At 44.2% G+C, this 24,199-nt stretch overlaps 2 protein-coding genes across 7 annotated transcripts; both read left to right on the forward strand.

Annotated features, from left to right (window-relative positions):
* The first annotated feature begins 794 nt into the window (after nt 1–794).
* LOC132115301 (solute carrier family 35 member E2A-like) lies at nt 795–9,469 on the forward strand. The gene is made up of 9 exons (XM_059523685.1): nt 795–992; nt 1,777–2,143; nt 3,667–3,802; nt 5,712–5,839; nt 6,563–6,683; nt 6,764–6,817; nt 7,084–7,156; nt 7,904–8,049; nt 8,806–9,469. The coding sequence occupies exons 2-9, from the start codon at nt 1,873–1,875 to the stop codon at nt 9,041–9,043; spliced, it is 1,167 nt and encodes a 388-aa protein (XP_059379668.1). The 5' UTR covers nt 795–992; nt 1,777–1,872; the 3' UTR covers nt 9,044–9,469.
* A 1,390-nt stretch (nt 9,470–10,859) lies between these two features.
* On the forward strand, nt 10,860–24,147 carry LOC132115303 (cyclin-dependent kinase 11B-like). 6 transcript variants are annotated; one of them, XM_059523689.1, is made up of 19 exons: nt 10,860–10,998; nt 11,859–11,989; nt 12,431–12,546; nt 12,617–12,747; nt 14,475–14,622; nt 14,883–15,022; nt 15,235–15,372; nt 15,545–15,643; nt 15,738–15,863; nt 18,351–18,467; nt 18,551–18,753; nt 18,824–19,036; nt 20,347–20,452; nt 20,531–20,652; nt 20,726–20,833; nt 21,044–21,160; nt 22,268–22,416; nt 23,748–23,937; nt 24,034–24,147. In XM_059523689.1, exons 2-19 carry the CDS (start codon nt 11,879–11,881, stop codon nt 24,124–24,126), a joined length of 2,427 nt encoding a protein of 808 aa, XP_059379672.1. In that variant the 5' UTR covers nt 10,860–10,998; nt 11,859–11,878; the 3' UTR covers nt 24,127–24,147. The 6 variants fall into 6 exon arrangements, with proteins under 6 accessions (XP_059379672.1, XP_059379671.1, XP_059379669.1 ...); XM_059523688.1 differs by having other exon boundaries at nt 10,929–10,951; XM_059523686.1 differs by lacking the exon at nt 10,860–10,998 and adding an exon at nt 11,016–11,054.
* Nucleotides 24,148–24,199: the final 52 nt, after the last annotated feature.

The raw sequence follows: 24,199 nt of genomic DNA on the forward strand, positions 1-24,199 counted from the left end.
ACAAAGTCATACCTAATACCTAAGGCTCCTACACTCCCCATAACAGTCTTTCCAGAAAATCCCCAGAGGAAGATTAGGAAGTGAAAGAAACAGACAGAAAGAGGCTGTGGAGGAATATCTGGTGATGAAAGAATGGATGAACAAAGCGTGCAGTGTGTTTTTGAGTGTGTTTCATTCAGTTATTCCCAGACCAAATGATCTGAGCTCCTATCCTCATTCACTTCTCTCTCTGCACAGCTACTGCATGTAAACACCAGTGTCTGGGTGTATTTCTAGTCTCGTTTTCTGGAAACAGCTGTATTTCTTACCCAGCGACCACTGACTGAACTGACTCCGATCAGAAAACGAATCGTTCTTTTGAGTCGATTCTTTTTGACGATTCAGTGGAACGCCTGGTTACATAATTGAAAGCTGCGAAAGTTGACTGTCTAAACCATAGATATGTATATTATGGTCCAAATATTCCACATTTTTTCGGTTATTTAAGTGCATCATCTTGGTATTTAATATGCACTTTTTCTATAAGTGTGAACTCACTACTAGCACTATTTATACCACAACACGTCATAGAATAGGGAATAAGTGCGCGATTTGTTTGTTTGGGACGCAACTATCGTGTTTATTTAAACTTCCGCAAATTGTCGTTGCTGTCGTGATTCCAGTCAAAGCTGCGCTCCAGTTGCGCAGGCGATGAAAGCGTCTCCGGAAGGACACAGTCACGCGCAGCGCTGCGCAGCTTGTGCTCCGGATGATCCGCACAAACATCAGGAAAGAGACAGAGAAGACTCCGGCAGCTGGAGTCACACAGTCACACACACATACACATACACACAGCTCTGAGCTGGAGACGTGTCGCTACCTCTCTCTCACACACACACACACACACCTCATGATTGCAGCTGAACCTTGTCCTCAGGCTCATCGCAGCGTGTGAAACAGTCGCTGGAAAGCACATGAAGTGTATCTCGCTGGAGCTCGGAGGAACACACTGGGTTGAGTCTTAATGTTTTTATTATCATGTGTTCAGATCGTGTCTAATCTGTTCTGATCAGATCGAGCGCTAGAGATGACTTTATCATTTATAATAACACTGACAGACTATAGACCGAATATAGCCAACTAAACAAACACACTAGACAAATAACTAAATCAAGCAGCTTATTCTTCTATATATCCATTCCTCAATACTGCAGAAGTGAGCCACACTCACCTGTTCAGAAGACTTTGTGATCTCATTAGTGAAATGTCAAGCTAAGCGTCTTTAATGTGAAAGAAACGGACAGTGAGGTCTGAGCTCGAGTGTCTTCAGTGTGTTACAGCTCTCTAACTCTCTCTCTAAAACCCCAGCAGAAAGACTAACATTCATCAAGCATTGAGTAGTAATAAAACATGAACATCTTCCTCTGTATTTGTGCTTTGTTTTACAGTATGAAAGTCAAGAGACATTGACTAAAGATTTCCGAATAAAAAAACAAACTCAAAATGTTCAAGCTAAAAACAAGAAGGACCATCTGTCAATGAGAAACGAACGCTTGTTTTCCCTTTTAGTTAAGCTGATATCTGTTCTTGTTTTAATCATAAACCTTCTTTTGTTGTTTTGCGTCTCAGTTAAAGAGTCTATGGACAGTCAGCGTGATCAGAAGAACAGTAAAAGCTGTTTCCATATTCAGATGTTTGAATCAGAGCTGTGTTTTGTAAAATGACATGGACGTGTGTCAGTGGATTCCTGGTGTCTGGTGTCATGCAGTGTTTGAGTGTGTGTTTGTGTGTTGTCAGATGGAGCAGCTCTCTGGACTCGGTGTGTCTGCTGGTGTCTGTAGTATGTGAAGCCTGCACACAGTCGCTGTTGTACTGCTGGTGGAGTCCTGCAGCATGAGTATCTCTGGGAAGCCGTGGCTCTGGCCCTCGTTCAGCAGCTTCAGGCCGCGCTCGGAGCGAGTGCTGCTGACCCGCAGCGAGAGCACACCTGGAGAACCGGTGCTGAAGATCACCATCACAGAGACCACGCTGATCGAGGCCGACGCCGGCGTCTGGAGCTCCAGGGCTCTCTCATACCTGACGCTCTGGTTCTTCTTCAGCTTCTGCACGCTCTTCCTCAACAAGTACATCCTGTCTCTGCTGGAGGGGGAGCCCAGCATGCTCGGTGAGATACACGCTTACACACCCGCCTTCGGACTCGAACCACTGCTGGCTCACTCTGATTCTCAAACAAGATTAGTGCAATAAACCAGCCTTTACAAACAAAGACATGCAAGTGCATTTGGTTTCTGGGTGAGATCTGACATAATATATTGTACTGAGGTTAATTTCATCATTTATTAGCCTTAGCCTCAAAACACATTGTGCTTTAAAGGAGTAGTTCACCTAAAACATTTTATCTGCTGAAAATGTGTTCACTCTCAGGTCATCAGAGATCAGGATGAGTTTGTTTCTTCATCAGGTTTGTAGAAATGTAGCATTGCATCAGTGTCTCATCAATGGATGCTCTGCAGTGAATGGGTGCCGTCAGAATGAGAGTCTGATAAAAACATCACAATAATCCACAGCACTCCAGTCTATCAGTGAACATCTGGAGAAGACAAAAGATGAAACACATCCAGCATTAAGATGATTTTAACTCAAACACATAGAGTCTATAATCCATAATAACACTTCCTCCTACCATTTCATTCAATACACAATGATTTTTGTATGAGTTATAAATCTTAAAGCAGAGTGATAAACAGAGTCTAATGATTGTAAAAGAGCCTTAGTGTTATTTCTGTAAAAAACATTGATCTAAGACAGGTAAGAAGGTAGCTTCCACCTACTTTCTCTTGGCTGACTGTGAAAAACAGGCACTATTCCTGGAAATTAACCTTGACTTAGATAACAATGGTATAACATGTAACTTGAATGATAAGTCCTCCTCCAACACAAAGCCTAGGTATTTGTAGGAGGAGACCAGTTCTATAGATTTACCCTGTAGTGTAAAGACGTGATGGAGAAGATTCACACTTATGTTTCCTAGAAAAGACCATGTATTTTGTTTTCTTATCATTCAGAACTAGTTTTAAAGAGAGGAGGTTGTGCTGAACTATTACAAATGCTTCCTGCAACTTTGAAATACAACTATCAATGGAGGATGCAAAACAATAAAGTATGGTGTCGTCTGCATATAAATGAATACTTGCATCTGTTAGATTATCACCAAGATTAATATATAATGTAAATAATAGGGGACCCAAAATGGACCCTTGTGGCACACCAGATTCAATACTGAGCCTTAATGTGCACCCTTTGGCACCTATTCTTTCAGTAGTTCCTAATCCAACCTAATGCAGTTTCAGAAAGACTGATACTGTGTAGACGCGATAGAAGAATACCATGATTGACAGTATCAAAAGCTTTAGGCAAATCAATAAACACTGCAACACATGAACGTCCATGATCTGTGGCGCAGCTAATGTCATGTAGATCTTTAGTGGCAGTCACCGTACTCTGATTCTTTCTGAAACCGAGACAAAATGCTGTTGCTCACCAAAAAGTCCTTTAACTGTTCACTGACAATAGATTCTCAGATTTTGGCTATAACTGGTGGATGAGCACATCTTCAGCAGCTGTTCATTTCTGGATGAACTGTTCCTGTAAATGTACATTAGTTAACAGATATTCTGCGTCTTTCAGGTGCCGTCCAGATGCTCTCCACGACTGTCATCGGCTGTGTAAAGACCTCCGTGCCTTGCCCCCTGTATCATCATAAATCCCGCACAGAATACCCCCCTAACTTCCTCATGATCATGCTGTTTGTGGGCCTGATGAGGTGCGTTCACGCTCACAATCCTTCACTTGTTCTTCATGTGTAATATAGCTTAATAGAGACACACACGTTTACTGATGCAGTTTAGTGGATAAGAGCTTCACTAAACTAAAGTAAGTGATGTGATGCTGTAATAACATGACAATATTAAACAAAACACGTCAAGGGAACATTTCACCTCAATCAACAAAGGGATTGCTTTTATTTTGTGAGGAAAAGGAGGCCTGGTTTTAGGACATTTATGTTTTATTTGCATTGCATCATTATTTTCTTTCTGCAAAAAACACAAAAGCCACACTTTTAGGACTCACTACTTTTTTTTTTTTACACAATGGGTATGGAAATATTGCAGCCATTTCCTAAAATCAAGTAATTTTTTTCCCCATTAATGTGCACACAGCACCCCATATTGACAGAAAAACACAGCATTGTTGACATTTTTGCAGATTTATTAAAAAAGAAAAACTGAAATATCACATGGTCCTAAGTATTCAGACCCTGTGCTGTGACAATCATATATTTAACTCAGGTGCTGTCCATTCCTTCTGATCATCCTTGAGATGGTTCTACACCTTCATTTGAGTCCAGCTGTGTTTGATTATACTGACTGGACTTGATTAGGAAAGCCACACACCTGTCTATATAAGAGCTTACAGCTAACGGTGCATGTCAGAGCAAATGAGTCAAAGGAACGGCCTGAAGAGCTCAGAGACAGAATTGTGGCAAGGCACAGATGTGGCCAAGGTTACAAAAACATTTCTGCTGCACTTAAGGTTCCTAAGAGCACAGTGGTCTCCATAATCATTAAAAGGAAGATGTTTGGGACGAGCAGAACCCTTCCTAGAGATGGCCGTCCGACCAAACTGAGCTATCGGGGGAGAAGAGCCTTGGTGAGAGAGGTAAAGAAGAACCCAAAGATCACTGTGGCTGAGCTCTCCTCAGTGAAAGACACATGAAAGCCCCCATGGAGTTTGCTAAAAAACACCTGAAGGACTCTGGTCTGATGAGGCCAAGATAGTACCTAGTACCATAACTTTTTGGCCTTGATTCTAAGCGGTATGTGTGGAGAAAACCAGGCACTGCTCATCACCTGTCCAATACAGTCCCAACAGTGAAGCATGGTGGGGGCAGCATCATGCTGTGGGGGGGTTTTCAGCTGCAGGGACAGGACGACTGGTTGCAATCGAGGGAAAGATGAATGAGGCCAAGTACAGCGATATCTTGGACGAAAACCTTCTCCAGAGAGCTCAGGACCTCAGACTGGGCCGAAGGTTCACCTCCCAACCAGACAATGACCCTAAACACACAGCTAAAATAACGAAGGAGTGGCTTCAGAACAACTCCGTGACTGTTCTTGAATGGCCCTGACTTAAACCCAATCGAGCATCTCTGGAGAGACCTGAAAATGGCTGTCCACCAACCTGTACCATCCCACCTGACAGAACTGGAGAGGATCTGCGAGGAGGAATGGCAGAGGATCCCCAGATCCAGGAGTGGAAAACTTGTTGCATCTTTCCCAAAAAGACTCATGGCTGTATTAGATCAGAAGGTGCTTCTACTAAATACTGAGCAAAGGGGCTGAATACTTAGGACCATGTGATATTTCAGTTTTTCTTTTTTAATAAATCTGCAAAAATGTCAACAATGCTGTGTTTTTCTGTCAATATGGGGTGCTGTGTGTACATTAATGGGGAAAAAATGAACTTAAATGATTTTAGCAAATGGCTGCAATGTAACAAAGAGTGAAAAATGTAAGGGGGTCTGAATACTTTCCGTACCCACTGTATATATTTCTCTAATACTGAGGGTGAATGTGCTTCTTGTTTCTGGAGTGAAATGTGATATTCACACCACAGTGGTCCAGTCTGGGGAAACAGCTGGCGCGGCGAGCTCATGTGTCTTCTTCTGTCAGGTTCACGACGGTGGTGTTGGGTTTGGTCAGTCTGAAGAATGTGGCCGTGTCATTCGCTGAGACGGTGAAGAGCTCGGCGCCCATCTTCACGGTTATAATGTCCCGCCTCATACTGGGAGAATACACAGGTGCTCCTCACACACATGCTTCCTAACACACTGGAAACACCAGAGCCACACACTTCCACACAAACTCATTGTTTTTGCAGCCATGTGACAGACAGAGAGCAGAACATCGTAGACACTTGTTAGGGATGTGATATGGCCATAGCATCATCACATCCTGCCCAGTGTGGTCCAGCAAAATAAAGGGGTTTGAAAACAGATACAGTGAATATAAACACAAAGACTGTGCTATAAATTATGTGCAAAAAAGAGTTAAAGTCACATTACATTATAGCATTGTAACACTACTATCTAAAAAATCAGATTTCAAAGTAAAGTTTCCTGTAAGAGCGCGGGGATGTCTTTCCCTTCCAGCTCTTTTTAGCTGTACAATACCACCACTTGATGTGGCTTTTATTTCATAATCTTGATTATGAACACACTAATTTAGTAGCACGTACAGTTTCACCATTTACTGCTCTTTGATAGTCTTCTGGTTATTTCCCTTCAGCGGCTAATGAACAGGAAGTCTCTTCTTTAATGTGCATATGTGTTAACTCTATCTTACGAGGGACTTTAAAGCCCTCAGTATAAACATGTGACGTGCTTGTGCTCTTTCCCCGCAGCAGCTCAGTCTGTGTCCTGAACAATATGAACAGTATTGATCTATATATTGATCTATCGTAGTGGATAGGCACTCTACTAACAGCCCCTGAATATGTGTGTGTGTGTGTGTGTGTGCTGCAGGCTTCTGGGTGAATCTGTCTCTGGTTCCTGTGATGGCGGGTCTGGCTCTCTGCACTGCCACCGAGGTCAGCTTCAACATGCTGGGCTTCTCCGCCGCTCTCTCCACCAACATCATGGACTGGTGCTGCTCTCTCACACACACACCTCACCTTACACTCCTGACTCCACACAAACCGTCTAATGCACCGCTTTCTCTCTCAGTCTACAGAATGTGTTTTCCAAGAAGCTGCTGAGTGGAGACAAGTACAGGTTCAGGTGAGAGCGCTGGTCTGAGACACCGAGACACAATGACAACAGCAGGCTTCATTATCAAGCACCAACGCAATCAGAGCAGAAAGTCCTAAAAATGAGCCTCGTCCTCTGTAGTTTTCTCTTGTTTTCTAATACAAACATCTAAACGTTCTTTAATCAATATACATTTAATGGAGATGCAACGTATGAACTCTTGTTTTATGAGTTTCTGCTTAAAATAAGGAAAAGATGGCATGACTCTCATGGTGTGTGTGTTTCGTCTGGTCTAGTCCTCCAGAGCTTCAGTTCTACACCAGCGCTGCTGCGGTCATCATGCTCATACCTGCCTGGATCTTCCTGATGGTCAGTCAAAAACACACTCCACACTCACCAGCCTCGGTGGATGCTTTCATAAAACAGTGTCTACATCAGAAATATATGAAGAACAGCCATTAAAGGGACAGTGCACTCAAAAATGAAAATAATCCCATGATTTATTCATCCTCAAGGCATCCCAGGTGTGTATGAGTTTCTTCTTTCAGACAAATCCAATCAGAGTTACATTTAAAAACGTCCTGGCTCTTCCAAGCTTTATAATGACAGTGAATGGGTGTTATGTTTCAATAGTCCAAAAGAAGTCCAATAAAGCGCATCCATCCATCATAAAAAGTGCCTTACTTGATCAGAATATCATGTATTTGTGGCGCGTCAGTTCTGGAGGGTATGTGAGATCCCCCCCCCATCCACACACTGGCCAGTAAAATCTGAGAACATACACATCATTTAGTCGCCCAGAGTAAGATTAAGTCATATATGCCAGTAATGTACTCAAATTGTAGAGGGTTGATATTTAAAACGTTATGCACCTTTCAGTAGAGAGTGGCATTCCTGCACTTTATTATGCTTCAAAATCTCGACACCCCTTCACTGCCATTATAACGCTTGGGAGAGCTAGCACATATTTTAATATAACTCTGTCTGGATTCGTCTGAAAGAGGAAAGTCATACACTCCTGGGATGCCTTGAGGGTGAATACACTTTTGTGTGAAGTGTGTCTTGAAGCAGTTTCGAGTGTATATGAGCTGAATGCAGAGGTGTGTGTGTGTGCAGGACCTGCCTCTGACGGGGAAGAGCGAGCGCTCCTTCACACTGTCTCAGGACATCGTGCTGCTGCTGCTGTTCAACGGCGTGCTCTTCCACCTGCAGAGCGTCACGGCCTACGCTCTCATGGGACGCATCTCCCCCGTCACCTTCAGGTGCACACCTCACACATCATCACATGAGACATCTAATCTGAACCCTTCTACATAGCCAGATGTCAGAGGAAGAGCAGAAAGTCTTCAGTGTTGATTCATATCTACCTCAGCATTGTTTTCCAGTGCAGCGTTAAATCCAGATGCATTTACTTCAGATGCACAATGAAGCTGCAAAGTCATGTTTTCTGAGAAAATGAACAAAATGAAGTGAGTTTGTTTAAAATAAGAACAAGTATCTGTCCAAGGAGTGTGAAAGCTTTGATTAGATTAGGGAACATTAATTAGTTGCTTATTAGCTTTCATATTACGTGCATACTGACTTTTTATTAGTACTTCTAAAGCAAATATTAATGCCTTATTCTGCACGATCATATTTTAGATCCATACCTAAACTCAACAGCTAATGACTGATAGCCAGCTAATTAAGAGCTTATAAAGGCAAAACTCTTTAATAGTGAATGTGTTCCCTATTGTGAAGTGTTACCTAAACTAGTTTCTCTTTGGATTCAGCCAAAACTCACTTTATTTTGATCAGTTCCTGATAAAACAAGACTTCTGAGTTTAATGAATTAAGACTCGCTGCGCTGGAAAGAGCATGACCAGAAGTACAGAGAAAGTTATTTCCATGTTCTAGTGTTTGGGAGCAGAGATGCTGTTTTTGTCAGAAGCAGTGTAGGTGGGCTGGAGCAGCTCATTGTCTGTGGGGGGTCAGAGATGCTGTAGTGCTGTGCTGACGGTGTTTGTGTCCTCCCGCAGTGTGGCCAGCACAGTGAAGCACGCTCTGTCCATCTGGCTGAGCATCATCGTGTTCAGTAACCCCATCACGCTGGTGTCGGCCGCCGGGACCCTCATGGTGTTCCTGGGAGTCCTGCTCTACAACAAGGCCAAGCAGATGCAGAGAGACTCTCTGTTCCAGCAGGCTGTGGAGCAGTCCACCGAGCAGCAGAAGCCCAGCATACACGACTCCGACAACACTCCGGATCCACACAACTAGACCAGGATGAGCTCCTCACCGCTCAGGACTGACAGGGGCATGCCTTCAGGGACCCTCTGTATGTTTAGTGAAACTGACAGAGATTTTTTAGGAATATTTAGGCAGTTAAACCTCAAACAGTTGTCAGTGTCTTCTGTGGTATGACTGGATTTGATTGTATTTCTCCACATCCTCTCACTTACTCTGGATCTGGAACATTAGAGATGGTTTTGTTGGATTATGCCTGTGTATTTTACTCTTTCCTAGACCTCTTTTTCTGTTGTTCTCTCTTATGAATTGTCTCTCTGTGAGTGTTGGTTAAGGGATGTGACAGAAACAGACTCGTCAGATACTTGATCAAACTGCTGACAGAATGTCTTCAAGGTTATGTTTAATCAGTTGTATCAGCTGTGGTGGGTTGTGTATGTCATAGTATCATGATTTCTGTCTGTACAATAACCACTTAATGGGAAGTGTCTGTATAATTTGGTCTTTATTTGTGCATTGGTAACATATTGTTTTATATGAATAAACCGTGTAGGAATGAGTTTGGACTAGTGTTGTTGTGTATGAATGAATGATACATTTTTATCTAGCACTTTTATCGAGTATTGTTGTGCACCCAAAGCACTTAACAATCATGTGGGGGGTCTCTCCTCAAACCACCATCAGTGTGCAGCATTCACTTGGATGATGCGATGGCAGCCGCAGGACAACGGCACCAGTGCGCTCACCACACACCAGCTACAGGTGGAGAGGAGAGAGAGAGAGAGTCAATCAAGTGGTTGGGGATTATTAGGAGGCCATGATTGACAAGAACCACTACACACAGACGTATGCAAGACATGGGTTTCAGCTGTCGCACTCCTTGTGTCAAGCCACTCTTGAACAACAGAAAGAGTCAGAAACGTCTAAAGACACAAAGGACTGGACTGCTGCTGAGTGGTCCACAGTTATGTTCTCTGATGAAAGTAAATTGAGCATTTCCTTTGTAAATCAGGGTCCCAGAGTCTGGAGAAAGAGAGGAGAAGCACAAAATCCACGTTGCTTGAGTTCCAGTGTAAAGTTTCCACAGTCAGTGATGGTTTGGGGGCCATGTCATCTGCTGGTGTTGGTCCACTGTGTTTTCTGAGGTCAAAGGTCAACACAGCCGTATACCAGGAAGTTTTAGAGCACTTCATGCTTCCTGCTGCTGACCAACTTTATGGAGAAGCAGATTTCATTTTCCAACAGGACATGGCACCTGCACACAGTGCCAAAGCTACCAGCACCTGGTTTAAGCACCATGGTATCCCTGTTATTAATTGGCCAGCAAACTCACCTGACCTCAACCCCATAGAAAATCTATGTGGTATTGTGAAGAGGAAGATGTGATATGCCAGACCCAAGAATGCAGAAGAGCTGAAGGCCACTATCAGAGCAACCTGGGCTCTCATAACACCTGAGCAGTGCCACAGACTGATCGACTCCATGCCACGCCGCATTTCTGCAGTCATTCAGACAAAAAGAGCCACAACTAAGTATTGAGTGCTGTACATGATCATACTTTTCATGTTCATACTTTTCAGTTGGCCAAGATTTCTAAAACTCCTTTCTTTGTATTGGTCTTAAGTTATATTCAAATTTTCTGAGATTTTCTGAATTTGGGATTGTCCTTAGTTGTCAGTTATAATCCTCAAAATTAATAGAAATAAACATTTGAAATATATCCGTCTGTGTGTAATGGATGAATATAATATACAAGTTTCACTTTTTGAACGGAATTAGAGAAATAAAAAAACTTTTTGATGATATTCTAATTATATGGCCAGCACCTGTATACAGTATGTGAAGCAGCGCTCTTTGTTGGATGTGATGATGTCAGAGCGCCAGAAGGAGGCAGAGCAGCGGAAACCTCCTGACCCGGATGTGGTTAGGCGGAAGTAAGAAGTCAGTAGTTCTTCCGGTGTTGTGAAAACGCGCCGACTACATCACGGGTGAGTTATTAGTTTATTTTCTCGGGCTTTAGGTTTGCACTTAAATATGAATAAGTGTGAGTTATTTTCAGTTAAACAATGTCCTTTGATAAGCGTAAGTGAGATGAAAGATGAAGTCAGTTATTTGTGTGCAGTCGAGTCACTGATTGATGAAGGATTGTTTCCTCAGTTAAACAGTCTGTGTGACTCTTAGCACCTGACCGATCTCTGTTTAGTTTTTATGAAAAATAAGAAACCTGTAGTAATGAACTCTCATAAAAAAGGCGGGATTGATTTAATCAGCTTTGCTACTCTTAATATTATACAGTCAGTATTAATTGGTTTAAACAACACCTAAAAAATCTGCCTCTTTATTGAACTTCATACCAAATATTTTTTTTTCTAAATTAGTTGGTTTCATGTTTTGCTTTTGTGTTATTATAATCCTAAAAAAATCCTTATTTTCACAAACGGTGTCTTTTAGCGTGGTCTTTAATTAACAGACAGTTTTTGTTTAACAAATTTTGTAATAGTTATATATATTTGACACAATAGAGATTTACTGTACAAAAACAAATGAATTTACTTTGATAATTGGGCAAAAATAATATTATTTGAGTCAGTTATTTAATGACAAAGGAATAAGTGTTTTTTGTCACACTGGGTAACATTAACAGGAGAAGAGTGAGGACTTGACCTCAGAAGTTCTTCATGTGCAGTCAAGAAGTGTTCAGAACATACATAGAGAGGACTTCAGCAGCTGCTATGTGTGTTTAGAACACACACACACACACACACACACTGAGTCAGAGTCATTGGCGTGGTGAGTGGTCTGGTTGATAGTGTGACTCTGTAAGAGTGTGTGCTGCTGTGTGTTGCAGTGGGAGGTGATTTGGAGCTGATGGGGGACGAAAAGGTAACCTGGAAAGTTAAGACATTAGACGAGATCTTACAAGAGAAGAAACGCAGACGAGAGCTGGAAGAGAAGAGTGACCCTAAACGCCCTAAAAACGTGAGTTCATGATCCTCAGCAGGAGAAATAAACGCTGCATGCCGCAGCCTGCTCTGAATCAAACGCCGAGAGAAAACCCAGACGTTTATATCCCATCTGTGTTTACCGTCTCATTTCTATTATGTTAGGCGTAAGTTTGACCCATACATTCACTTATATATATATATATACAAATAATTATGAATAGCATCTAAATAACGTTAATTGCACGTAGTATGTATTCATATCACATTGTCCAGAACACAATAGGATCATTAATCAATCAATAATCAGATTATGAACATGCAAACAATATATTAGAGTTTTTTTCTTTTTATGACATGCATTATTCCTGACGGATGCATCTGAGCGTGTTATTGAGAGAGTAGGGAGACGCATTACATCCTTCACAGTGCTCCATGGGACTGAAGGATAATAAACGGACTGATGTGTGTCTGGCAGACGGATGAGCGGGAATCCAAACGGGACACTCCAGAGGAAGGAGAGCTACGAGACAACAGGATGGAAATAACCATCAGGAATTCCCCCTACACACGGGAAGACTCGACGGAGGACAGGTGTGTGTGTGTGTGTGTGTGTGTGTGTGTGTGTGTGTGAGATCCGCTCATGCTGAATGTGTCTCTGCAGAGGAGAGGAGGACGAGTCTCTGGCCATCAAACCCCCCCCGCAGCAGATGACACGGAAAGACAAGTCCTACCACAGAAAAGAGGAGAAGAGGAAGGACAAGAGGAGGCGCAGGAGTCACTCTGCAGAAGGAGGTCTGACCTTACACACACTCACCCAATACAGAGCAGCTATAGAAATCACACCCCAGAAAATCAAACGCTGCCAATATAAAAAAAAACCTAGGACTTTCAGGATTTTAGGCTGAGTTTTATTTATTATTCTTATTTATGTGGCCAGAAATGTTCATTTAAAGATTTTCATCCATGAACAGTTTATGAATTAAACTTAGTTTAATCTGCTTGACCCATAGAGCTTGGGTTTGTGTTAGAGATGCACCGATACCGGTATCTGGTATCGGCCTCGATACCACATTTTCTAAAGTACTCGTACTCGTTAAAAATCCCCCGATACCGGGGACCGATACCACGGTCTGAGAAATGTCTATGTTTGAGCGGCGTGTAAGGGGTTAATCAAAGGCGCCGAGTGCCCGCCCCCAGGCCCCGCCCCGTCTGCAGCTCAGAGCGGGGAGAAGGCGAGGCGAGACAACATGTCAGCCGTGTGGAGCTATTTCAAAGGGAATGAAGACGACAAAACAAAGGCGGACTGCAAATTGTGCTCAGCGAAATTGTCCAGAGGAGGCTCAAAAGTTAGCGCATTTAACACAAGTAATTTAATCAAGCACCTAAAATCCCAACATGACAATGAGTACAAAGAGTTTACCCACGCTTCTAAACCAACACAACCCACGCTGCAGCAAACTCTTGCAAGACGAGAGAAAATGTCCAGAGACAATCCACGTGCTGTGAAAATAACACAGGCAATCATCGAGTACATTGCATTGAGTGACCAGCCACTCTCGGAGGTAGAAAATGTGGGATTCCTGCGTCTCCTCCATGTTTTGGAGCCCAGATATGATGTCCCAAGCCGCCGCTACATGACTGACACAGAGCTGCCTAAACTACACGACTCCGTGAAAAAACATATCCACAGCCTACTGTAAGCCTCCTCTGCGTTTAGTTTGACCACGGATATTTGGACAAGCAGTGTTAGCCCCGTGTCGCTAATTAGCCTAACCTCCCAATAAAGAGACTGCAGCGGACGTACAGACACGCTGGAACAGCACGTATTACATGCTCCAGTCCCTCATTGAGCAAAAGCGAGTGCTGGGGGTGTATGTGTCCGAGCATGAACTCCCTGGCTATCTCACCGCTCACCAATGGGCTCTTATGGAGAAGACTGTTGCCATCCTCGCCCCCTTTGAGGAACTAACTAAAAAAGTGAGCAGCTACGACGCACTAGCCTCTGATGTCATCCCAGCTGTGACTGTGCTTGTGTTGTCCAAAGCGGCAGAGTTTACAACAAACTGAAAAAAATACTTGAGTTGCACTGTCACTGTTTAATTTTTTTTTAATAATTATTTATTCTGTAATATTTTGCATACAACATGCTTTTCATTTTAAATAAATGTTCTTAATTACAAACTAGTCCCTTGTTTTTTTGTTAAATTTATATGACTAAAGCTGTTACCTGTAAATTGATATCATGTTTTATTTATTAAGTACTCGGTATCGGTATCGGCGAGTACTGAAATGCAAGTACTCGTACTCCAAAAAAGTGGTATCGGTGCATCCCTAGTTTGTGTCCGACTACAAAACCCTGCAGCAGCCAAAATAAGAATCACTGCTAATCATGATCAAGAGCTGTTCCAAAGCTGAGCTGGAAAGTTCCTTAGTTCTTCAGTTCATTAAAGTCTGGATATAAAGCAGCAGTTATCAGCAGAAATGGCTGGGCTAATTCCAGTCTGATGTTGTGTTTACAGCTGGGAAAAACCTGCGCACAAAAGACAAAGAGAAGGAGCGAGAAGATGAGAGAAGACCAAGACAGTGGCAGGAGGACAACAAATCACGACGAGATTATGAGCGTCAGAAACGAAGAGATCAAGCCAGAGATCACTCCCGCCGAGAGAGGTCACACACACACACACACACACTCTCGAACGCTCACACATCACTCACACACACAGACACACTTGCACTTTCATATGATCAAGGTGTTGGCGGTCTTCTGTTGAGGGAAGTTGTTGTCATCAAGCTGTTAATTATCAGGAAGCTTGTTTTCTGATCTGTCTGTGATGCGTCTGCTCTCATACACGTGACGCTCTCTGGTGTTCAGCACACTGCAGCTGACTCGTGTGTGTGTGTGTGTGTGTGTTCATGTGGATCTGCAGGGATCGTCTGGAGCAGCTGGAGCGCCAGCGCGAGAGAGAGCGCAAGCTCCGTGAGCAGCAGCAGAGAGAGCAGCGCGAGCTGAAGGAGAGAGAGAGGAGAGCGGAGGAGCGCCGGAAAGAGAGAGACGCCCGCAGAGACGGTGTGTCACACACACACTCAGAGCAGGCAGCTTCACCAGACACAGCTGTATCAGGAGCACAGAAGCCCTGTCGTCTGGTTTCTTGTTTCAGGATCTGCAGTGACGGTTCAGACTCATGTCAGATGTGTCACTCAATGCAGTGTGTTGAAGTTGGTGGTTCTCGGACTGGACAGTGGCTACAGTGGACTAACAGAAAGCTGTCTGTGTTTCAGGGCCTGTGTCTCATCACAGAGGGGCTCCTGGAGAGGAGTACACAGATAAGAGCCGCTCACGGCACCGCAGCCGTAGCCACAGCCCGGTCCGTCAGCAGAGAGAGAGCAGAGCTGAGAGCAGTGAACAGCGGCGAACAGGTTACACTCCTCCTCTAGATGACACAGCAGTACTACACTTCACCTCATGAACATCTGCTTGATTTCATGTTGACAGCTAGTGGATGTTTATCAGCTCGTCTGTCTGTCTGCCACGTCAAGTCACATTTATCTGAAAGACACACGTCCTGACAAACATTGCTGTTTGTGTTAGCAGTGCGGGAGGGGAAGATGGAGGAGAAAAACCCCCTGTCTGATCTTCAGGACATCAGTGACAGTGAGAGGAAGACCATCACACCGGAGTCATCCATGGGTACACCTCGCTCGCTCTCTCTCTCTGTGTGTGTGTGTGTGTGTGTGTGTGTGTGTGTAAGAGATGCAGGCTGACTGTGTGTTTGTTTTGTCAGGTTCTGGGTCTGAGGATGAAGATGAGGAAGGTCAGGAGAATGATGAAGAAGAGTCCAGCAGTCAGAGTGAGGGAGATGAAGAGGGCGGGTCAGGATCAGACTCTGTGGGGTCCGAACACAGCGAAGGTAAGCACACACACACACACACTCTCTTTCTCGCACACACACACTCTCTCTTTGCACACACAAACACACACACACACACTCTCTTTCTCGCACACACACACTCTCTCTCTCTCTCTCTCACACACACACACACTCTTTCTCGCGCGCACACAGACTCTCTCGCACACACAAACACACACACACTCTCTCGCACATACTCTCTCACACACACACACACACACACACAAACTCTCTTGCACACACTCTCGCGCAAACACACTCTCGCACAAGCACACTCACACACTCTCACACACAACCTCTCTCACACACACACACACACACACACACTCTCTCTCTCTCTCTCTCTCGCACACACTCTCTCGCACACATTCTCTCTTTCTCTCTCGCACACACACACCCTCTTGCACACACAAACTCACACACACACACTCTCGCACACACACCCTCTCACACTCACACAAACACTCTCGCACACACACACACACACACTCTCGCACACACACCCTCTCACACTCACACAAACACTCTCGCACACACACACACACACACACACACACACTCTCTCGCACATACTCTCTCACACACACACACACACACACACACAAACTCTCTTGCACACACTCTCGCACAAACACACTCTCGCACAAGCACACTCACACACTCTCTCACACACAACCTCTCACACACACACACTCTCTCTCTCTCTCTCTCTCTCGCACACACACCCTCTCACACTCACACAAACACTCTCGCACACACACACACACTCTCTCGCACATACTCTCTCTCACACACACACACACACACACACACAAACTCTCTTGCACACACTCTCGCGCAAACACACTCTCGCACAAGCACACTCACACACTCTCTCACACACAACCTCTCTCACACACACACACACACACACTCTCTCTCTCTCGCACACATTCTCTCTTTCTCTCTCGCACACACACACCCTCTTGCACACACAAACTCACACACACACACACACTCTCGCTCACACTCACACAAACACTCTCGCACACACACACACAAACTCTCTTGCACACACTCTCGCACAAGCACACTCACACACTCTCTCACACACAACCTCTCTCACACACACACACACACTCTCTCTCTCTCGCACACATTCTCTCTTTCTCTCTCGCACACACACACCCTCTTGCACACACAAACTCACACACACACACTCTCGCACACACACCCTCTCACACTCACACAAACACTCTCTCGCGCGCACACACACACACACTCTCGCACACACACCCTCTCACACTCACACAAACACTCTCTCGCACACACTCACTCACACGCTCTTTTTCATACACACACTCTCTCACACTCACACACACTCTCTCGCACTCACACACACACACACTCTCTCGCACACACACCCTCTCACACACACACACACACTTTCTCGCACACACTCACACACACTCTTTTTCATACACACACACTCTCACACTCATACTCTCGCACACATTCTCTCTCTTTATCACACACACACACACACACACACACACACACTCTCTCTCTCTCTCACACTCACACTTTCTCCATTTGTTGTTTCAACAAAATGAGCAACAACAGTACCAGAGCATCTTGCTGTGGTCTTCTGTTTAGATAAAGAGAAATACTTCAGACGATGGAATGAGTCGTCACCATTGTTTCTGTAACACCTTACACACTACAGACTGTGTCGAAGCATCTTCACAGACAGACACTGAATCTTCAGTGCTGCTAACTTCATCAAGACAACAGTGGCATCATTCAGCTCAAGTCAGTTCAACAACTGTGTTAATGTTGCAGATTCAGTTACGCTGTAAAGCAGAAGGCAACAGTGTCATGATCAGCTCAGTTCAGGTTTTGTTGTGGTCTTATAGTTTAAGTGCCATCTAATCAGTGGTATTGCTGACAACTAAGCTACTCAATCTGTGACTGTTTCCCCAAGACCTCCTTTTCCTCCCAGTAACTTCAGTAACACACAATATCAGGCAGAACAGACGAGCACCAGCACCACTTCAGAGCAGATGTTTGATCACAGATGAACCACCACAGTCAGTGTGAAGAGACACTCGTCCGTCACACTTCTGCAGCAGTGTTCTCTAGAGAGTGTGTGTTAGCAGCTGATCGGAGTAATGCATGTAGATCAGTCACCATGGAATTTCTTCTGCTTTTTTATATTCAGTGTATTTATAACTTTAGTAGATCAGTGCCGATCAGGGCTGGAAGTAACAGAGACTGCCCCCCAAATGAACAAAAATGCCCACAAGATACAGGGACAAAATCTGCCTCACTGTACAATTAAACTGAATCTGTTACGACTGTGATGATTACAGTGAGACGTAAGAATGAATGAAGTGTTACTGCAGCATTACACTTAGATCTGTTCACGCTGCATCGAAGGCTTGTGTGTGTGCACCGCTCGTGTGTGTATAGTGTGCAGGAATCATGAGGGGTGCTTTTCCTTTTCAGGTGCCATGAGTGATGAAGAGCAGTCAGAGGAGGAGGAAGAGGACCGAGGGAATGGAAACCACGTTCCTCCCAGTGAGCATTTCATCAACAGTGCTTTATTTTTTTGTGATTTTAAAGGTATAATTTGATATGATAATTTATTATCATCAGAAATGTTCGGCATTAGTCTGTGTGTGCTATGTGTGGTGCTGTGCTGACAGTTCCAGAGTCCCGGTTTGATCATGACTCGGAGGTGAGTGTTGAGGAAGAGGAGGAAGAAGAGGCAGCCGAGGAGGCCGGAGACGTCACCCCACAGTCTCCCTCTCATTCAGCCACTCCAGAAGACAACTACATCCCCGAATCACCACCCATCTCACCCGTAGAGCTGAAGAAAGAGCTGCCCAAATACCTGCCGGCTCTACAGGTACACACTCGCTCGCACACACAGCATCAGCGTCAGCGCAGGAGTGTGACCCGTGTCCGTGTGTGTGTAGGGCTGTCGCAGCGTGGAGGAGTTCCAGTGCCTGAACCGCATCGAAGAAGGCACCTACGGTGTTGTCTACAGAGCCAAAGACAAGAAGACGGATGAAATCGTGGCCCTGAAGCGACTGAAGATGGAGAAGGAGAAGGAGGGCTTTCCCATCACCTCCCTCAGAGAGATCAACACCATCCTGAAGGCCCAGCACCCCAACATCGTCACCGTCCGGGTCAGAGTAGCTCTTACTTAGATCAGGGCTTCTTCATTCATCCAGTCATCATGCAAGGCCTTCAATTCATGCAGTCGTGGCATTAATAAATTTACATTTCCAATACAAATGTGTACATTTATGTGATGCATTTTCAAAAACAGATGCTTAAAATGAGAACGATAATAAAAAAAAAGAGTTGATTTTTCAGACAGTGCCAACCCTCTACATTGTGAGTAAATCACTCACATATACAACTACCGTATTTTTCGGACTATAAGTCACACCTGAGTATAAGTCGCATCAGTCCAAAAATACCTCATGACAAGGGAAAAAAACATATATAAGTCGCACTGGACTATAAGTCACATTTATTTAGAACCAAGAACCAAGAGAAAACATTACCATCTACAGCCGCGAGAGGGCACTCTGTGTTTTCAGTGTAGACTACAGGAGCACTGAGCAGCATAGAGCGCCCTCTGGTGGCTGGAGAGGGTAATGTTTTCTCTTGGTTCATTTCTCTTGGTTCATGTCAAATTAATTTTGATAAATAAGTCGCACCTGACTATAAGTCGCAGGACCAGCCAAACTATGAAAAAAAGTGCGACTTATAGTCCGGAAAATACAGTAAATCTTAATTCTGGTGACTAAATGAGTTTTTAATTATCTTATCAGAATTGTTGTTAGGGTTTTCCCAATATTATATATATATATATATACACAGAAACACTGAATGTCCAAAAAAGCACTAGTCCAGTTAAAATATTCAGTTAAAATTACTAATATGCATTCAAACATGGTTATCAAGTTTACTTCTAATTACTTAAGTTATGTTATTAAATAAGTGATTATTATAAAGCTTGACTGACTGATGTTAATAGTTACTTTCAGATTCATTTGCTAAGGTGTCCGTAGAGGACACGGACACAGTGTTGAAGCATTAATCATGAACTCCCATCATTTCAATCAGCTTCTCCTCTTCTCTTCTCAGGTCTATCTGATCTTCTAGTCTGTTGATATTTGCAGTGGAAAACATGGGAGTAATAGAGATTTGTTAGTTTTCTTTTCAAACTTTGAAGCATTTGTAATACGAGACCATATTGACCTTTAGTTCATCCCATCCATGTTTGTCAGGTCCTGAAGTCTTGCTTTTGTCTGCAGAACACTTGTATATAGTCCCTGACAATAGTCCTTTCACTTGGATCTAATAATGGAACCGATGAATCATCAATCTTTGTGATGAGCTCTAATCAGCTCGATGATGCTGATGTTGAGGTCCTCTTAAGCTCAAGTGTGTCTGACTCTTCTGCTTGTGCTTCACGCTGCTGCAGGAGATCGTCGTGGGCAGTAACATGGATAAGATCTACATTGTGATGAACTATGTGGAGCACGATCTGAAGAGTCTGATGGAGACCATGAAACAGCCGTTCCTGCCCGGTACGCCCCAGCAGAGTAATCCTCACGCTCACACACACAGAGCTATAATGAGCCGCTTCTCTTCTGTGTCCTGCGCAGGTGAAGTCAAGACACTGATGATCCAGCTGCTGAGAGGAGTCCGTCATCTCCACGATAACTGGATCCTCCACCGTGACCTGAAGACCTCCAACCTGCTGCTGAGCCACAAGGGCATTCTGAAGGTCAGGGGTCACCCAGCAGGGTCACAGCTAGTGCTGTATTAGCGGTGTTCTCCAATCATGACTGTGTCTGCAGATCGGAGACTTTGGACTGGCTCGAGAGTACGGCTCTCCGCTCAAGCCCTACACACCTGTGGTGGTCACGCTGTGGTACCGCTCACCTGATCTGCTGCTGGGGGCAAAGGTCAGCGCACCACTGTTTAAGCCTTTAAGACTGACCATGAGCTCAGAGATGAAGCTCTCAGCACTACACTCTACACAACAGTGCCCAGAGCAGTTGCTGTGAGAGATTCTTCCCAGGAAGGGTCAGATCTATTGGTGATTGTACTGAACTGTGTGTAGATGACCGTTTCTATACTGCGCTGATTTCACCGCTCATGTTTCTTCCTCTCAGGAATACTCCACAGCGGTGGACATGTGGTCGGTCGGCTGTATATTTGGAGAACTCCTCACACAGAAACCGTTATTCCCTGGCAAATCTGAGATCGATCAAATCAACAGAGTTTTTAAGGTATGCTTCAGCACATCCTGAATGTCTCGAGTCGAGTGAAACTGCAGAAGAAGTGTTGCTGTTGGTCTGTGAGTGCAGCTGCCGACACGTCTGTCCACAATTATAGCTCGACTGTTGAATCACCAGTTGCACAAAATCCCACAAACTTTGTATATAGACATGCACACACACAGAAACATCAGGAGCACAGAAAACGTTTTAGCAGCTGCTAAAAAAAAAGCATAAAATATCTTCTGTCTTCACTACTAAAAGCTACGCTGCTGTTGTTGAAGCTATTAAACTCACAGCTGCTCTATGTAGAGCCCAGTAATTCACTTCAGGAATCTAGATCTAGCGAGCCGGAGAGAAAATAAGTCCAGTTCTGCACTGCAATCATTAATGACCACTTTACATGTCCACGCTGGTAAGAGATCATGGTATACTCAGGACATTCACAGCTGGTGTGCGTTACAGTCAAAGAATCACCAAATGGCAACGGTTATATATATATATATATATATATGTGTGGCTGTTTAACTGAAATGACTCTAGATTGGGTGGAGATTCAACTGTCTGTTGGAGATGCTGTTTTCTTCTCTGTGAGGGTAAGAACACATTGAATTGACTGCTAGTTACAGATACAGTACAGTGATGCTGTTACAGCTGCTCATGAAGCCACAATCATGGTTAGAGGCACTGACCAATCACAACAGACTGGGACAGAGCTGACCAATCACAACAGACTGGGACAGAGCTGACCAATCAGAACAGACTGGGACAGAGCTGACCAATCAGAACAGACTGGGACAGAGCTGACCAATCACAACAGACTGGGACAGAGCTGACCAATCACAACAGACTGGGACAGAGCTGACCAATCACAACAGACTGGGACAGAGCTGACCAATCACAACAGACTGGGACAGAGCTGACCAATCACAACAGCAGGCTTTAAAGAGGCAGGAACTAAACAAGGGAGGAAAGAGTATGAGAAAAATCACGTTTAAATCAGGGTAATGTATTGTAACAGGAGCGTAATATGGGTATTTTAAACCTGACTTTAAACCTTGTGTTTGATTAGACGTGTTCACAGTCTTTCCGTGTGTGTGTGTGTGTGTGTGTGTGTAGGACCTGGGCTCTCCCAGTGAGAAGATCTGGCCAGGATACAGCGAGCTGCCTGCGGTGAAGAAGATGACTTTCACAGAATATCCCTACAATAACCTGCGCAAGCGCTTCGGGGCGCTGCTGTCCGACCAGGGCTTCGACCTCATGAACAAGTAAGAGCTCACACAGACCACCACGTGCTATGAAGAGGACAGGACTGAGACTGTGTTTGTTTCTGTGGTTTGGCTGCATCAGTGCAGAAACAGCTGCTTCACATTATCAAACTCTGCAGTTAAAAGCAAAAGAATCTGAAGAGTGTAACTAACATTGGTTCTGGACACCTCCTGAAGCATTCCTGGGTATTTACAAACCTGGTCATCATTAGCAGCAGTGTGATTGAACGTGAATCATTCATTTGGAAATAACCAGCCATCGATCTGAACGTTGCTATGAGATGTTGTTCTTGTGAGGCCCTGAAGGGTCACGTCCCTCCTGACCGCACCATCACAGCCTGGCTGCAAATACCACATTCATATGAGAGATCAGCGGAGGAAGAGGCAAGACCCTGAAGACTCGTGTGTATTTACTCATGTATCTGCTCACCCTCAGTTCATCCAGGATGCATCTGTGACCCTGGAGCACACAACCAGTCTTTAGTTGCTGGGGTGTATTTTTACAAACAGCAAAAAACTAAATTATTTTGTTTATATGCCAAAAATCATTAGGATATTAAGTAAAGATCATGTTAATGAAGATATTTAGTAAATCTCCTTCTGTAAATATATCAAAACTTAATGTTTGATTAGTAATATGCATTGCTAAGAACTTCATTTGAACAACTTTAAAGATGATTTTCTCAATATTTAGATGTTTTTGCTCCCTCAGGTTACAGATTATCAAATAGTTGTATCTCAGACAAATATTGTCCTCCGAACAAACCACACATCACTGGAGAGATCATTTATTCAGCTTCAGAGGATGTAGACATCTCAGTTTTGCACTGACACAAGACTCCAGGGTCACACGAGTTTGTTTCTTCATCAGATTTGGGGAAATGTAGCATTGCATCAGTGTCTCAGCAGTGAATGGGTGCCGTCAGAATCAGAGTCCAAGGACGAATAGAACTATCCATAATATCAATAATAACACTTCCTCCAGTGAAAGAGTGTTGTGGTCTGAATCAGGAGAGAAATCTGCGCAGATCAAGCAGCGTTTAAACAGATCTAAACTAATCTGTGAGAGACAACAGCAGATGCTCTTTTTCACTTACTATGGATTACGGACTCATATCTTAAGCAATGGTTTTAAGTTCAAATGTATCGATGGCTTCGTTTGTTACAAGCATGCAGCTTTTCACTTCACAGGTGTTAATTGATCTAATTGAAACTAAGCAGTAACTTTATCTACATTGTGTCCGTTTAGCCGAACTCCTTTGTTTGTAGTTCTTTCAGTGACACAGTAGCAGTCTCCTCATCATTTCTCACGTGTCTGCTCTCGTTCTCAGATTCCTGACGTACTGCCCTGCCAAGCGGATCAGTGCCGATGAGGCTCTCAAACACGAGTATTTCCGGGAGTCTCCGCTCCCCATCGAGCCCTCCATGTTCCCCACCTGGCCGGCCAAGAGCGAGCAGCAGCGGGTGAAGAGAGGAACCAGCCCTCGGCCGCCGGAGGGAGGACAGGACTTCAGCCAGCTGGTACACACTCTCTGGAGTAGACACACTGAACCATTCTCAACACCAATCTGTTCTGGTTATTGTTTCTCATTCTCATCTTTCTGTTGTCCTCTTCAGGGTGATGATGATCTTAAAGAAACTGGTTTCCATTTGACCACTGCTAACCAGGGCGCCTCTAAAGCCGGTCCAGGGTTCAGCCTGAAGTTCTGAGCTCCAGTGGCCATGTGTATGTGTGTGACACGATGCTGAGACTCGTTTAGAGAACGAGCATCACCGAGCAGGT

Source organism: Carassius carassius, chromosome 34 (genome assembly GCF_963082965.1).
Source record: "Carassius carassius chromosome 34, fCarCar2.1, whole genome shotgun sequence".
NCBI classification, from domain to species: domain Eukaryota; kingdom Metazoa; phylum Chordata; class Actinopteri; order Cypriniformes; family Cyprinidae; genus Carassius; species Carassius carassius.